Source organism: Lissotriton helveticus, chromosome 1_1, assembly GCF_964261635.1.
Source record: "Lissotriton helveticus chromosome 1_1, aLisHel1.1, whole genome shotgun sequence".
Lineage (NCBI taxonomy): Eukaryota > Metazoa > Chordata > Amphibia > Caudata > Salamandridae > Lissotriton > Lissotriton helveticus.
The window spans coordinates 287,960,454-287,977,281 of record NC_136057.1 but is presented as its reverse complement, the minus strand read 5'-3'; the positions used below and the strand labels follow the sequence as shown (position 1 = coordinate 287,977,281).

Sequence of the window (16,828 nt, the reverse complement as noted above, 5' to 3'; positions counted from 1 at the left end):
TTGACTCCCACCATGGAAGAAAATGGTGAATCTGTGGTGGAATCAGCTTATTCGACAAAAAGGGGGGGTCAATCAAAAGGCATATCCATGACGGATGACTGCACATCTCCAAAAGAGCTTTTAGATCTCAGCCACACATGTCGACGTAGGACTATACTAGTGTTGACTGCTCATTCCAAACAGTCGCTAGTATCCAGACCGGCTCAGATTATATAGCTGGCCGCATCCGGACCATCAGGAATGGTTTTATCCAAAGAGGCCCTGAACTCTTCTGGGAGCTCTGCCAAGATGTTGCTGGCCATGTCCCAGAAAGCTTGTTTCCTTCCCAGTATAAGAATTGGCTTGGTAGTTTGGTTTGCCCTGTTCCCATCATGCACTGGGACGGGAACAGACTAATTTGCATGTAGCCAGGTTCTGAGCTGGGATGGTGCAGTGAGCTAAAAAACGGTGAAGGATCAAGCCCTGATCCTTGAACTGGGTAAGAGTGGTCTGCTTAATACAGACACTCTGTTCATCACCACCCCCTTTTCTGAATCATTTTGTCCACCATAAGCGTGGAAGGGTATACTCAGATGTGAGTCCCTTGCTCATTGCACCATAAGGATTCAAGCAAGCCGGGCCGACGACGGCTGAAATGCCAGAAACCGGTCCCCGGAAGCTTGTTTCCTTCCCAGTATAAGAATTGGCTTGGTAGTTTGGTTTGCCCTGTTCCCATCATGCACTGGGACGGGAACAGACTAATTTGCATGTAGCCAGGTTCTGAGCTGGGATGGTGCAGTGAGCTAAAAAACGGTGATGGATCAAGCCCTGATCTTTGGACTGGGTAAGAGTGGTCTGCTTAATTCAGACACTCTGTTCATCACCACCCCCTTTTCTGAATCATTTTGTCCACCATAAGCGTGGAAGGGTATACTCAGATGTGAGTCCCTTGCTCATTGCACCATCAGGATTCAAGCAAGCCAGGCCGACGACGGCTGAAATGCCAGAAACCGGTCCCCGGAAGCTTGTTTCCTTCCCAGTATAAGAATTGGCTTGGTAGTTTGGTTTGCCCTGTTCCCATCATGCACTGGGACGGGAACAGACTAATTTGCATGTAGCCAGGTTCTGAGCTGGGATGGTGCAGTGAGTTAAAAAACGGTGATGGATCAAGCCCTGATCTTTGGACTGGGTAAGAGTGGTCTGCTTAATTCAGACACTCTGTTCATCACCACCCCCTTTTCTGAATCATTTTGTCCACCATAAGCGTGGAAGGGTATACTCAGATGTGAGTCCCTTGCTCATTGCACCATCAGGATTCAAGCAAGCCGGGCCGACGACGGCTGAAATGCCAGAAACCGGTCCCCGGAAGCTTGTTTCCTTCCCAGTAGAAGAATTGGCTTGGTAGTTTGGTTTGCCCTGTTCCCATCATGCACTGGGGCGGGAACAGACTAATTTGCATGTAGCCAGGTTCTGAGCTGGGATGGTGCAGTGAGCTAAAAAACGGTGATGGATCAAGCCCTGATCTTTGGACTGGGTAAGAGTGGTCTGCTTAATTCAGACACACTGTTCATCACCACCCCCTTTTCTGAATCATTTTGTCCACCATAAGCGTGGAAGGGTATACTCAGATGTGAGTCCCTTGCTCATTGCACCATCAGGATTCAAGCAAGCCGGGCCGACGACGGCTGAAATGACAGAAACCGGTCCCCGGAAGCTTGTTTCCTTCCCAGTATCAGAATTGGCTTTGTAGTTTGGTTTGCCCTGTTCCCATCATGCACTGGGACGGGAGCAGACTAATTTGCATGTAGCCAGGTTCTGAGCTGGGATGGTGCAGTGAGCTAAAAAACGGTGATGGATCAAGCCCTGATCTTTGGACTGGGTAAGAGTGGTCTGCTTAATTCAGACACTCTGTTCATCACCACCCCCTTTTCTGAATCATTTTGTCCACCATAAGCATGGAAGGGTATACTCAGATGTGAGTCCCTTGCTCATTGCACCATCAGGATTCAAGCAAGCCGGGCCGACAACGGCTGAAATGCCAGAAACCGGTCCCCGGAAGCTTGTTTCCTTCCCAGTATAAGAATTGGCTAGGTAGTTTGGTTTGCCCTGTTCCCATCATGCACTGGGACGGGAACAGACTAATTTGCATGTAGCCAGGTTCTGAGCTGGGATGGTGCAGTGAGCTAAAAAACGGTGATGGATCAAGCCCTGATCTTTGGACTGGGTAAGAGTGGTCTGCTTAATTCAGACACTCTGTTCATCACCACCCCCTTTTCTTAATCATGTCCCAGAGGGCATGTGTAGCAACCTAGTAGACAACTGGCATTAACAACCTCAACTGGCATTAACAACCTAATGGCCACACTGACGGAGGAGAACATCCATTTCCTGAGTACCTCAACCTTTTTGACTTCCTATTGCGTGGGGAAAAATGGTCATGGGAAATGAATTAGGAAGCAGATTTGTGGGAGGCCATTGGGGAGAAGCAATGGGGAGAGACACTAGAACGGGCTTGGAAAGGCACAAGGTACGCGCGCTTTCAGATTATTCACTTCTATGTACTGCACAGGCCTACCAATTTACGCGCCCCAAACTACCTATCCCAGAGAAGTGGGACTGGGCTTAGCACGTTCCACACTATGATGAGCGATATGATAATGCATTAAATAAAGTATATTAGGTATGTACAAACCTATTACCATTCTCATTCCTATTATGTGATACAATGGAGCGATATAATAAACAATGGACTGTTCCTCTTTAGCCCAGTATTGCAGGACACCTCCATACCACTTGTGCCCTAGATCAGAGAGAGAATGTATCATTCATATCTGGGTGCCTAAAATACCTTCACCATACAAGTGTAAGTAGGAAATAATCCCTATATACACCCTTTGATTTAGGTTATAATGGGTATAGGACTGCACAAGTAATGAGTTAATCCAATTTTACAAAATTTCGACATCCCAGTAAATGTGGAGGATGTCTGCACAGTTTAACTTGATTTTGGGATATTAACTAGGCTATCTAGCTTAGGAGATAACAACAAGACATATATATAATTTCCTTCATTCCTAATCCCAGGAGGTTTCACCATCAGCAAATCTCTAGACTCCATGACAGTTCAGCCCTTGATCAACCAAGACTAATGTATAAAGGTGAATATATTCCATTATCTACATTGTTGGGTCTAAAGTACCCTTATACATAGGATATAGAACTGCTAATTCAATTCAGCTAACCTATCTTGTCGTTCCTAGACAAATAGGGATAGTAAGTGGACGGACTATCTATATGAAAGAGAACAATAATATGATTTTCAAAAATTGTGAATGGATTGTTTATAAATTGTATAGCATCAGATATTGTTAGAAATGTATATAAGATTTGTATAGCACTGTATAGATTTAGGCATGTAATTATAAGTATGATTTATATAGCACTGAATGTTATTAGGTTTATAATAGGAATCATGTGATTTAGTCCCAGCACTGTTCCACTATGTATAATCAATATAGTGACTTACCATACGCACTCTTATTTATGTCCCATATGTATCTATAGCTTGTATATAAAGTTGTCTTTGTAATACGTTGTCACTTTAGAAAATTAATACACATCTCTTGTCTCATAGCTCTTTCTGGTAATACAGAATTCCTGAGGAAGGCATTGGCCGAAACGCATTGATGATTGGTTCTGTATATAATTACCAGGGATCAATTAGATTGTAACCATCCTAATGAAATATTGTCATCAATCTGAGTGATAAACCAATACATATGTAATTGTGACTCATTGTCCTTTGCTGAATTAAGGGTTTACAATATAAATTGAAAAAGAGCATGTATTAAATATAATGAGATTGGTTATCAAATGTTAGAGAATATCCGATATGATTTATATGTACCAAGAGATGCACTAAAAATATATATTTGATATAAGAAATGATAAAAAAGTCATATATTTATATATATAAAAAAGAGAATATATTAAATAAAGAATATTTTTCTACAACATAGCTCTACCTATTGTGTACCTTTAAGTGCTCAACGTATGCATTGTTTTATATATCCATGCACGAAACCCGGTGCCTTGTGTTCAATTTTCTAAAGCTGCACAGGCCTACCTTACACCAGGGAAAAATCAACTAGTGCTTTGGGGCATCGTCCACCTGGCCAAGATGTAACCTGGAGGTGGCAGGGTTCTTACATATGTTTTGGGAGTGCCCATGTCTGGGAGAATACTGGAGAGGGGTGATGACTGGACTGACCACAGTGACAGAGAGAGAGGTAGCATTGACGCCTGGTTGTTGTCTGTTGCATTGGTTCCCACATACTGCTAAGACAAAAGTTACTAGTAAATTTATCGACTTGGGGTTAGTACTGGCAAAGAGAGAGCTGACCCCCCATTGGAATTAGTGAAATGGGCGGAGAGTGAGGGGACCTGCAGGCAAGGAATGACTACGAACACAGGGAATGAAAGGTCGATGGAAATAGCGCCAGCCTGGATGGCATTGGTGGACCTGGTGAAGCACCTGCCTGAGGATGCAGAAAACGCAGGGGGGGAGAGGGGCAAAGCACTGGTTGACTAAGTCCAGCGATTCCATGTATACTTGGACATAGTGTGGGGCCTGGGAGAGTACAGCTGCGGGCTCCTTTTCATTCTCTCCATGATATTGACCCCTGGAGGGCATGGTGGATGCACTAGGTGGCCACAAACTGATTTTTTTGAGGGAGCGGCATGCCCGAGGGGCTCGGGGGTGGTGGGCGTTTCCTGGGAGTTTGGGAAGAGGGGGAGGGGGGAAGAGCGGCAGTGGGTGGTGTAATAATATTTTTAGAATTCAATTTCATTTGTACAGATGGGAAGGCGCTCTCGGGAGTGGAGGCGGTCCAGTGAGCAGACATACCTGTTGCCTAGCCAATGGGAGGTTCGACGCTGAGAAGGGAACGAGGACCTTACCAAAAGAGTTGGGGGGACACCTGTACTGGACTTTAATTGAATTGCTTGATCATTTGTTGTACCCTCCGGGCTGTTTATCCCATGATGTCACATTGAAAAATCAATAAAAATCTGCTTACAAAAAAAATGAGAAATGAATTAGGACTAACTTTCCTGGTGGACCACAAAAACTCCCAGACATGGGATGTTGTGTAAGAAAATCAGGCTCACCAGGCAAGGGTCTATGGTGTATGGACACTTGCCTGTTTCCTGTGGGCGTGAGCAAGCTTTAGAGCATGGGCCCAAAGGGTGCCTGTTAGGGTTTCATTGAATGATACTAAGGTCTCAGAATAAGATGGCCCATGCTGAAGAACTTTATGAGCACATTTGTTTTAACCTCAATAGAAGAAAGTTGTAATACCAAGGCATCAGCAGCATGTATGATAACTTTGGCAAATGAAACACTCTTTTATTGGCGGCCAAAAGGGGGAAATCAACCCTGTATAAGAGAAACTGTCATTCCACAGGCCACCTCTAAATCCATATATAGACTGCCATCATCATCATCATAATGTGATCGAACATGTAGATTTTGCACAGCTATGATGGGCTGAAAATCTGGGTTTTATTTATTACATGGAGGCTAATATTATGAAGCAAATCCCTTTATTGCCACCACTCAGCAACACCTTTAAAGCAATTAGAACTTACAATCATAGAACTTTCTAACATAATAAAACTCCCAGCAACCAGCTCTCTTTCTTCTTTTATGAACTGCAAACTCCAACTATAGAAAACAAACGTCTCTCAATAAAATCCATGACGTGAAAATAAACTTCTTCTCCAGGAAAAAACTTCTTCCTTCAAAATAATCCATTGATGCAACACATCAATATTAAACTTGGCCAGGTGTAAAAAATGAAAATATAAGAAGCATCAGGTAGGGTATATACTGGGAGGGATAATATTAGCCTCCGTGTCTTTAATAAAAATCCAGTTTTTCAGCCCACCACGGCTGTGGAAAATATCCATTTTATTTCAAGACCCGGAGGCCAACATTATCCAATTTTAAAGCTTGGCAACAAAACATTTTGCTGCTCTCATCCACGGGTTTAAAATAAAAACATCTGAACATGGAATCAGAAGACCATTCCGCACAACACAAAAATATCCTGAATACTTCCACCCACAAAACAGGCCTTCGAAGCAGCTGCAACCTACACAGATTGTGTACCAAACAGACTAACATCCACACCATATCTGTGTATTATCTCTATCACTCATCTTGCTAAAGAAGAAGAAGAAATTTCCCTATGATGATGCCTGAATGAAATAAGCAAATGACCCCCTCCATCTTGTCTCAACAGCACTGATCTGCGTTCATATCCTTAACACACCACATAACACAAAGATTTTGATTTTCTTCAAAATAAAGATAAAAATGTAACTTGATTTTGTCCTAGTTCTCTGGCTCCAGTAGAAACATTAACCCTCAGGGGAGTAAGATCTACTGGACGCCTGCAAGGAACGAGCATCCGAAAACCTACGAAACAACACTAACCATAATATTTCCAACTGAAAAGACCAATCCCTCAAAATCAGAGCTCCATCGTCATGCCATGCTTCTAGAATGCAAATGCAAATCTTTTGAAACACCCCGCAAGGTAGAATATCGGGAACCTAGGGGTATAGTTACAAGCCCCTATTGCCACAGGAACGTCACTTTTAGTGATGCTCCAGTAGCGACATGGGCTTCAACTTATTTACAAGGCAGTGTTAAGCCACTTAACATGGCATAACGTAGCCTTGTAAATAAGGCTCCCTTTCACGCTATACTTAGCGTGAAAGGAGTGGGCAATGGGTGTTGTGGTGGGCAGACCACCACAACACTCATTGATGTTGACGCTGGCTCATATTTACAAGGGCAGCGTAAATATGGGGCAGCGCCAAAATTAAGACCAGAGAAAGACCTGGTCTTAAACAGGCAAAAGGAGGAGAAATGTTTAATTTTTCCTAGTTTTTGCTGTTTCTATGTGTGCTGTGTTGAGCAGCACACATAGAAACTGCAAAAGGCCATTGACTGTTTATGTGCAGGAAGGTCTTCCTTCCTTCACATAAACAATCAAGTAAAAAACGTAAGTTTTGCAACTTCTTATGTGTACTGCACTAAGCAGCACACATAGAAGTTTCAAAATGCTATTTCAGATTGTTTACGTGCAGGAAGTACACCTACCTGCATATAAACAATCTTCCCCTACAAATCAGACACCCTTGCACTATGGTGCTAGACTGTCTGCGTTGGTGCTAGGCAGCTAAAATTAGCGCACGGGCAGGGTAGAAATGCAGGGATGCACTGTATCCTTGTAAATACGGCTCAGCCCTGCGTTTTGGAAGTGGCGGAAAGCGGCGCTAATCCAAGATAGCTAATGCCACGCTCCGCCACTTCATAGTAATTATGCACCCTGGTGGCTTAGCAATCCTAATGCTCCTCAATAACCTCTTTACCATAACATATTGGCCTATGGATGAACCATTCACCAACACATGTTCAGCAGCAATAGCTATATACATATTCACAGTCCTGTATGCCAGACTCTGCAAATAATTCAGTCAAAAAATGAATCACCTGAACTATATTACTGAAATGGGATCAAATTCCCTTTCCACACACAAGCATATCCATTTGTTCAATGCCAATCTATATGCTTTCCTGGTTCCTGAAGCCTAAAACTCCTCAATGAGCCTAGACTCTCTAGATTAAAGTCCTGGCTTCTTCCATACTCTTCTGAAAGTCTCCATGTAACCAGTGCTAGCTGTCCTGCACAAACTAGACAGTGAATCTCTCTCTGAGGACTTATCAAAATTCCTGGAAAAAATCGGTAACAGCATGAGAAAGTATACACTCATCTCTAACATGATTGGATACCACACTTGTGAACTCCAAAACAGTGACTTCTACAGCTGTCTCCTACCATATGCAAATCATCTCTGTCGCTCTTCTGATCATGGAAAATCTGGGAAATGAACATGCATGAAAATGTCTCCAGTCCTGTAGAAACGCATCTATCCGTGCTGCTTCCATATCAGGATGCCAGCTGAAAAACCTCTTGATCTGGGCATTTACTCTGTGCACAAAAAAGATCTACCTGGAAAGGACCCCACAGACGGTTCAAGCCCCTGAACAAATTCCTGTCTAACATCCAATCGCTTGAGTCATGGAAATCTTTTGAGAATCAATCTGCCACCAAATCCGTTAATCCTGGGATATGTTCTGCTTGAACACTCAGGCCCCTTCTCATGCAATAATCCCAAAAATTCTTTGCCAGATCAAACAGCCCCTTCGATTGTGGGCCTCCAAGCCAATTGGCCAGTCTCACCGCTAATACATTGTCCATTCTCGACACTACTAAACACTTTACAGTCTGATCTGGAAAACACTTTATTGCAAAAGATCCTGCTAACAACACTAAAAAATGTATATGCAAACTTCTTTCTTGCTTGGTACAATGACCCCAAGTCCTTGACAAAACCACAACTTGCACCCCATCCTTCCAAGCTTGCATACAATTCCACAACCTCAAACCATCTCAAACCATCCCTTAAGTGTTTTGCTTTCAATCTCAGTAAGGCCTGATAGTGCAAAGGCCCAGGGAAAATAGTCTGAATAGTAGATGACAAAAGACCCACAATGAGGGATAACATCCTCAGAGAGATTCTCTCCATCTTCGGAGTATTCCTTATCTCCTCCTTATTCTCTTCAATTCTCTTTAGGTAACCTCCGCACTCCATCCACTGTGTCTACAATAAATTCTAGAAACTGGGCTTGTTGCCTTGGGACCAATTTTGACTTCTTTATGTTTCTCACAAAACCCAAGTTCTCCAGCTGCTTTATATGAAATAACAACTGTCTTAATCCACAATCAAAATATCGTCTAAATAAATTATCATACATATTCCCCTTTCTCTTAGAAAAGCTGCCATTGGCAGCAGGACCTTCCTGAAGCACCAAAGTGCTGACTAAAGTCTGAAAGGAAGACACCCACACTTCCACATTCTCCTCTTCCACAGGAACCTCAGAAACCTCTGATGTTCCTTCCATACCGAAACTGTCAATTAAGCATCTTTTTTTTTACAAACAACTTTATTGATTTTTAAGATCAAACAAATAACAACTCAAGATGTTTATCCAATGTTACAAGGCATTACTGCATGTGCCAGGTTTGATAGCAAACAAACGAATGGTCTAGATCACATCCACAGCGCATAAACATTACATTTGTGTACATAAGCAAACTTTGGCTCGGTTAGTCCAGTTGTTTCATCCATTTGCCCCAGACCTTGTATTTGGCTGGGCAGCCCCAGGTCTCGAATAGGGTTTTTTCCTATACAGCACACCAATCCACCCCCTGGCGCCAACTGGCTAGGCTTGGGGGTTTAGCGTGGGCCCAAATGGCGGCAATATTGTGCTTGGCTACCGCAATGGCTGACCCGAGAAATAGCCTGTCAGGTTATTGACCCATCCTGGCCATCAATTACCCCAAAAATGGGACGTATGGGATAATGGGGAACCTGCCAGCACAGGACCTGTGTGAGCTCGGACTCTACTGCTGTCCAATACGGGGCAAGGTTAGGGCATGTTCAGATCATGTGGTAGAAATCGGCCGGTTCTTGTCCGCACCTGCTCAGTTTGGGGAAGGTGCAGGTGTTCTGGGGAGAGGTAGAGGGCATGCAAGTAGTATAGTTGAATTAGGCGGTCTGGTTGAGGTTGTGAGAGTTTTAGGAGGCATATGGGCGTCACCACCCCAGTCCTCTTCTAGGGGGCCCAGCCATCCCTCCCAATGGTTCCTGAGTGGGTGGAGTGTTGTCGGGCCATTATTAAGAAGGGTACAATATATCCGGGACACCCCTCCCCTCCCTAGGTTCCCCATCATGACTTGGGCTTCCACGTGGCTGATTTCGGGGAGCGACGTGCATGGTAAGATGTGGGCTTTAAGGGCATGGCGGAGCTGCAGGTATTTGTAAAATTGTGAGGTGTGGAGGGTATGTCGCTCCCATAGGTCCCGGAACGCCGTAATGTGGTCGCCCAACCATACGTTGCCTTGTAGTGATATGCCTATGTAGTCCCATTGTTTGAACCCCATGAGTGCTGCCACTTCTCTTTACTACATGCCATTCCAGAGAGGCGTGTGCTGGCTCAGTTGTTTGTCCCAACATGTGTGTGATACTCCAAGCCATTAGGGCTGCTCTGGTTATGGGTGGTATCGCTCTAGGTATTGGGCTTCCGTAAAGGTATGCTTGTATTTGAGGGAACTCCATATCCTTGACCTCTGTCATGTAGTCCGAGTCAGACCAGCCCCCGGTGAACCAGTCGTGAATTACAAGAAGCTGGGTGGCTAAGCAGTATAGGTGAAGATCAGTCATATGCATGCCTCTGTCAAAGGGTGGTATCCGGCTTTGTCATGGGCTGAAAAGGTCAGACAAACTTCCCCAACTCACCAAACAGGTTGCCCTGCACTACAGGAATGAAGTGAACTCCCTCGGCTTGGAGTCTATTTTTATCAGAAGGGAGCAGGAAAGTTCTGCGGAGAGGGCGCAGATAAATTGCTGAGGAAGCAGACTGCCCTCTGAGTCCAACCAGCATTATCTGTGGGGAGGGGTCTCACTGTCTATTTGGCCTGCTCTGCCAGTTTGATAATCTTTGTAAAGGGTCCTACACCACTGAGGGGTTTATCCTGGCATGTCCTCTAGAAGAAGTCAATTCCCTTTCTGGGGTCCTTCATGTATTTGGAGAAAAAGGTACACAGCTTACGGTCGATATCAGGGGTAGCTGTGACCCTATCCCCCATGGATAGTCGGTGACACCCCGCTCAGAGATGTGCTCACACCTCCTTGTTAAGAGTTTGGCGGATCTTACTCGCCACGTAGTCTGCCACTTTTTTTCAGGGATCCACTCCCCAGAGTGAGGTCAATATATACCCTCCGGGTTGAATATGTCGCTAGGTGCTGCCTCCGGGTGTTTCCTCCTCTCAGTAGGGTGCATCCTTCAGCGTGCGTGTACTCTTATGGAAAACCTCGGCCAACTGGTCAAAGCTCTCCAGGGGCCACGCGTCACGCTTGCCGGATTTGCACATGGGTACCAAGGTCACACCCCTAGACTCAGCCCTTCTGGTCCACCAGGATTCATCTGCCCCTGGAAACCTGGGCTGACAGCTTAACAACACTCTCCTGCAGAGGGAGCAAGCTCCTGAGAAATGACCTGGGTGAGGAATTTGTCCACCTTTGCAGGTAGGCGCTGCTGGGGTGGCCATTTCTCCACTGAGGAAAAAGAGGCTGAGTAATTGTGATCCTCCTAGGCCTTCACGTGTAAAAGGGTGAGAGTACAACATTTCTACACCCTGTAACTATTTTAAATAGGGCAGACCCCTCTCACAAGTTCTCTGGACTATGCCACACTAATTAGACCGTTTGAGAAACCACTGTTTTAATTTATAAAGCAGGGGGCCTGGGCCCTTAATCCTACCACAAAGAATTGTCAAGCGAGGGTTGGAGGGAGACAAAAGGCACAGAGCCCAGAACATGATCAGATCACTCCATCGCAATGCTTCCCAAGAGCGCTGACAGAGATGCTCTGCAGGACGTTCGAAGGTTCCGATTGGGAGCACGAAAGGGTGCCACCTACCATAACCTTGTGGTACCAAAAAGATGCACTTGGGCGGTTGCCTGCCGCAAGTGGAGTGAAACCTGTCAAAAGAGAGCATACTGCACTCATCACCGAACGCTCTCAAACCAGTACAAAAACACAGTGTCAATAAGCCTAAATCTCCCCCTGTACTACTTTTAGTCAGGATAAGTAAAAGACGTGACTTAACTGATGCAAATCAGTGGGGAAAGAGGCAGGACTACGGCTTGGTTTATATTATATGGACTCAGGGACTGTTACATGATTGGCTTATGTTCGCCATGGTTACTCCCTGTGGTTCATGGGAGTTATAGTACTGTGTAGTGATGTTTTTATTTTACTTTTGAACTTTGAACCTGCTGTTTAATAAAAGTGAAGAAAATAATGCTTAATCCTCGCCTCTGGTCCTGACATAGAATAATGTTATACCTCTAACTTACTTCTTTAGGTGTCCGTCTTTGCTTTCAATGCCCGTCAGTACTAAGCCATCCATGCCTCCATCCCTCAACACAAATCCCACAAACCCTTCACGGTAGCCGTCACAACCCGTCTGACCCAGCACAGCCTGACGGGGTTGCAGTATGTTCGCACAATGTCACCACATCATCACAAGTGAATTTCATCACAATGGGAACCGCTTTCGACAGCAGCTGGTCCTAGCTGAGCCAAAAGTACTGTTAAATTCACACATAGCTGCCAAGTTTCCTGGGCGCATGTGTGATGTGCTGTTCCTGTTAAGGTTTTTTTTCCTTTGAATTCTGGTACGTGTAGTCCTTTCCAATTATGTAATAACCAAAACTATTAGTCCCAGATTTTAAAAAAAACTGGACTTGAGCAGCACCTCATACATGGACCTGGGAAACTTGGAAGAGCTAATCATTTACAAAATATACTGCATAAATAACCCTATACTGTTCTCAGCCGGACACCACCTGATTCAATTAAATCATATTAAGCTCAAATCAGACACACACCTAGTGAATATCTTTACATCCTTAATTTGGTGTGGATTTTGAGATGACAATTTAAACACTATCATCATCCTATTAATTTTAAGCAGATCAATGATATGTAAGGCAAGTACGTATATATGGGCACACAATTGAAGATGCTGAAAGCAATATTAATATATATTGAATATATTAAAAACAAAGAAAATAGCCACAGGCTACATTTAAACTGGAATTCTTTTTCTTGTGCACTTTAATGTACTTTTAATTCAAAGCTCTAAAGTTGTAAATGAGCTTAGTAGTGAGAACTAAGATCCCTGTGTATGACTTCCCAGAAAGTTGAGGTCATAACTTTTCACATTACTTACTTTATAGGAAATGTCATTGGAGAAATAATAAAAATTGTTCAAAAATAAAAGAAACATTAATACATGTACTAGCAAACCTCACAAAAATGTAAATATAAATTAGATGGATGGATAGATAGAAAGATGCAGATAGAAGATGATCTGTGGGGGCCTTCCAACACTGGTTCCCTTTTTGTAAAAGAGAGAAAACATGTTGCCCGTCTTCAGGTCAAAAGCAGTCCCTCAAAACTAAGGGTGGGTGTAGTTGGCGGAGTACCACTACATCGAATTCGGCAGAATTGAACAAAAACTCTATGAACTCCGCTTCTCATCCCCATTAATACAACAGACATGATTTGGTGGTGGTCCAATCCTCCTAGGACCACCCCAATCACAGTTATGGGCAAAAATACAATCCCAACCAAAGGCCCTGCAAAGCATTATGGGACGATATTCTAGAGTGGAGTGAATATTATAGTATGAAATATCAAAACATTCCTCAAGGGACAGGCTTTCAGGCTCAGCTGAGAGCTAAAACTATAACATTCACTGCACTCAAGAATTTCGCCCCATAATGCTTTGCTGGGCCTTTCGTTGGCATTGTATTTTCGCCCATAACTTTGCTTGGGGTGGTTTTAGAAGGATGGGGCCACCAACAAATCGTTCAGCGTGCTCTTTGTGTTCAAGGCATCTGCTTGCCCTCTTTTCTTTAGGACCTTGGTAGTTCCTGTCTGCCAGTACCCTTGACAGAAAGAAGAGTTCAGGTACGTCACTTTTATGTGTATCCATATATTTTTATGTGTGGAATGTTAGTTCATTGATTCTTTTAAAGGATCTGTCTAAGTAGTGGGGGTGATAAAAAAAAGTGCTCAGAAATAATGGAGGTCTGGGATAGAGTTAAAGACAATAAAATAAATAGTAGTTGGGGTTCAATATCACCCACAAGTTAAATAAAATTAAGAAATGTTAGTGGATATTCAGCCAAACTTTCCGATTTATTGGAGACATTATACTCAAATGTTATTCCCTTGGACATTCTCAGTGAAATGTGCAGCACCTTTTACCACCACACCTATCCTCTTCAAAAAATTATATCCCTATCTTTTTGTCCCTCCTCCGGTTTACAACTTTCCCTCCTGCTCATCAGCTCTATTCAAGAGCCGTTCACACACCTTACTGAGCCAAGTCCCTCTCAGAAAGTGGCTAAGAGCTAGATTCGGGTTGCAAACAGAACTTGTCCACGGCACCTCAGGTGTTGGCGTGGTCTCCTCGGTTTTTCTGTAGGTTTCTGGCCCCTCCTGTCTCCACTCCTCTGGCTTCTCAATCTCCAGGTCAGAAACGTCAACTCTAGTTTCACGTAACTGCTCTGCTTGGGGTCACGTACTCCAGATCTCCGCTCCAGTCTCCTTACGCCCTTTCTGCAGAGCCCGCCTCCCTTCTTCTAGGGACGTGCTAGTCCCATGGAAATTCTGTTTCTTTCTGGATTGGCTGACTTCCTGTCTGTGCCTTCTTGTTGTGTTGGCCCTGTAATAGAAGAAGGGCCCAGTCCGCTCCGGGGAGATAAATCATCTCATCCCCAGCCCCAGGTTTCTGACAAATACAAATACCTAGGGGGTTTGGTTTAGGAAGAATCTACATTGGAATGTCCATTTAGCATCATCGAGGGTAAGCGTTCTTGATCAGTTAGAGGCCTGGCATTGTTTTAATAAGGACTACGGTGGCACATCAGACAGACCTGTCTTGAAAGTCTATGTGGCCATGATACCTCCACAGTTCCAATATGGGGTTGGATTGCTATCTATAAGAGGTAAAATTGGGTGTGACGTTGAGGAGGGGAAATGCTTAAAAAGTTTGTTGTCCCTTCCTAGGTCCTCTATGATGCAAACCATAAGAATGAAGACCGGCATGATATCATGGAACATATTGTCCCATGCTGCTTTAATATGATTTTGGCAAAGCTTGAGCGTGGGAGAGGAACAAAAGGTCCCCCTGTGGTGTAAAAATGAAATTCATCTAAGCAAATTGAAGTGGGCTAATGGGACTGTAAAAAAATTAGAAAATGTTTGCAAGAGTTTTTAGGTCTACGTAGGTCAACAAATGTAGGTAATTGATGATGACAGATGTTGTATATGATAAGGATATAAAAATGTAAAAATGAGTGTGTTTTACCTGTATCTTTATTTTAGTCTTGGATTTTATTGAATGGATTGTTTTAATGTGTTGAATTATGTAAGCTATTTAAGTGAATGTATGTATAAAAAGCTGGTATACTATATATAAATATATATATATGAAGATATACATATATACACAGTTATACATTAAAATCGCATCTCTGGAAGACATCAAGTTAATTAACGAGGCTTTACAAACAACATTACAATGGTTAACAATCAATCATCTGAAGCTAAACACTCAGAAAACATAATTCTTACTAATCTCACCACCTAAGAACCACACAGAGTCCAAGGAATGGTCTAAATTGATCACTTTGCTTATCTACATCCCTACTTTAGTTGATTCGGCGAAATCGCTAGGAATCATACTCGATGAGAACCTTGATATGAAAGCCCACATCAAAGCACTGGCTAAAAGTGCCCGCTTTCATTTGAACTACATTAGAAAAATGAAACCTTTAATTTCTCAGGCGGATCTTAAACTAGCAGTCCAATCATTGGTAATCTCGAAGATTGAATACGGGTGCACTACTTTAGCAGGCCTACCCAAAATTTCCACAGCACCACTAAAAGCATGCCTCAACGCAGCTGCAAGAATTATCACTGGGTCGAGTAAGTTCGACCATATCTCTCCACACTTGAAAGCATTAAACTGGTTACCGTACGAAGCCAGAATTCTGCTAAAAATGGCATGTATCACTCACAAAGTGCTTCACTACAATACACCAAGATACCTTGCCCAGAAAATTGAACTATCTGGAGGAAACAGACCAGCTAGGAGTGCCAAGGAGTTGGTGCTGAGACCACCCATCTTCCTGAAGAAGAAAACCTATGATAGAGCTTTCTCAGGAGCAGCGCCCAGCATCTAGAACTCTCTTCCACCAAACATTAGAAAAATAACAAACACAGCGTCAATCAAGAGGGAAATGAAAATATTTCTAAGGAGCAAATACCTCCCATAGACAAGACTGATCATTTTAAGCTCCATGTTATACTATGGTAACCCTATAATTTGTAATCGGTTTGTACTTAACTACGTTATTTAACCAGGTATAGTTGTATTATACAAAACTGTGTCTGTTGCACTATACAAGATTGTGTCTATTCTACCTCATGCAATGTAAAGCACTCTGATACCCAAGGGTCTTGTTCGCGCTACACAAAACTCTCTAAATAAAATAAAATAAAATAAATAAATAAATATACATATACATACATATATATGTATGAATATGTATATCTCCATATATATATATATATATATGGCTAAACTGCTGGGCACAAGTAGTGGAATAGTGGCCGTCAGAATCATTTGTACAAGCCCAAGCCCATTAGTATATATAGCTGTGGCTAAATTCTTAGGATGGTCGTGGGTCATCAGGAACAAAAGTGTAAAGGGATGAGTCAATGAATGATTAATTTTCTGATTACTTGTTGTATTTAAATATGGAGAAATCTTTCTTATTGTGATGAATTGTGTCCCTTTTTATGTTCTTGTGTAATTTGTTTTCTATTTTAATGACATAACTTTTTAACTGTTATGCTTTTATGACAATCGTCGAATAAAGCTTCTTTGACTTTGACTTTGATATATATATATATACATATATATAGTATACCAGCTTTTTATACATACATTCACTTAAATAGCTTAATATTTATATATATGGATATATATATATATATTCACCGAAAAAACCATAGGTTTTACATACGTTATAGTTAGGAAAAAGCATTTACAAAACCTATGAAATTCAC

The 16,828-nt window shown here is 42.8% G+C and overlaps 1 protein-coding gene across 1 annotated transcript in view; it reads right to left on the bottom strand.

The window, feature by feature from the left end:
- Nucleotides 1-9,016, bottom strand: part of LOC144762128 (estradiol 17 beta-dehydrogenase 5-like) — a 167,021-nt gene extending 158,005 nt beyond the window's left edge. Inside the window, exon 1 of the mRNA XM_078647268.1 lies at nucleotides 8,783-9,016. Within this exon, the coding sequence (XP_078503394.1) occupies nucleotides 8,783-9,016 (234 nt within the window). The remainder of the gene's footprint in view (nucleotides 1-8,782) is intronic.
- Nucleotides 9,017-16,828: the final 7,812 nt, after the last annotated feature.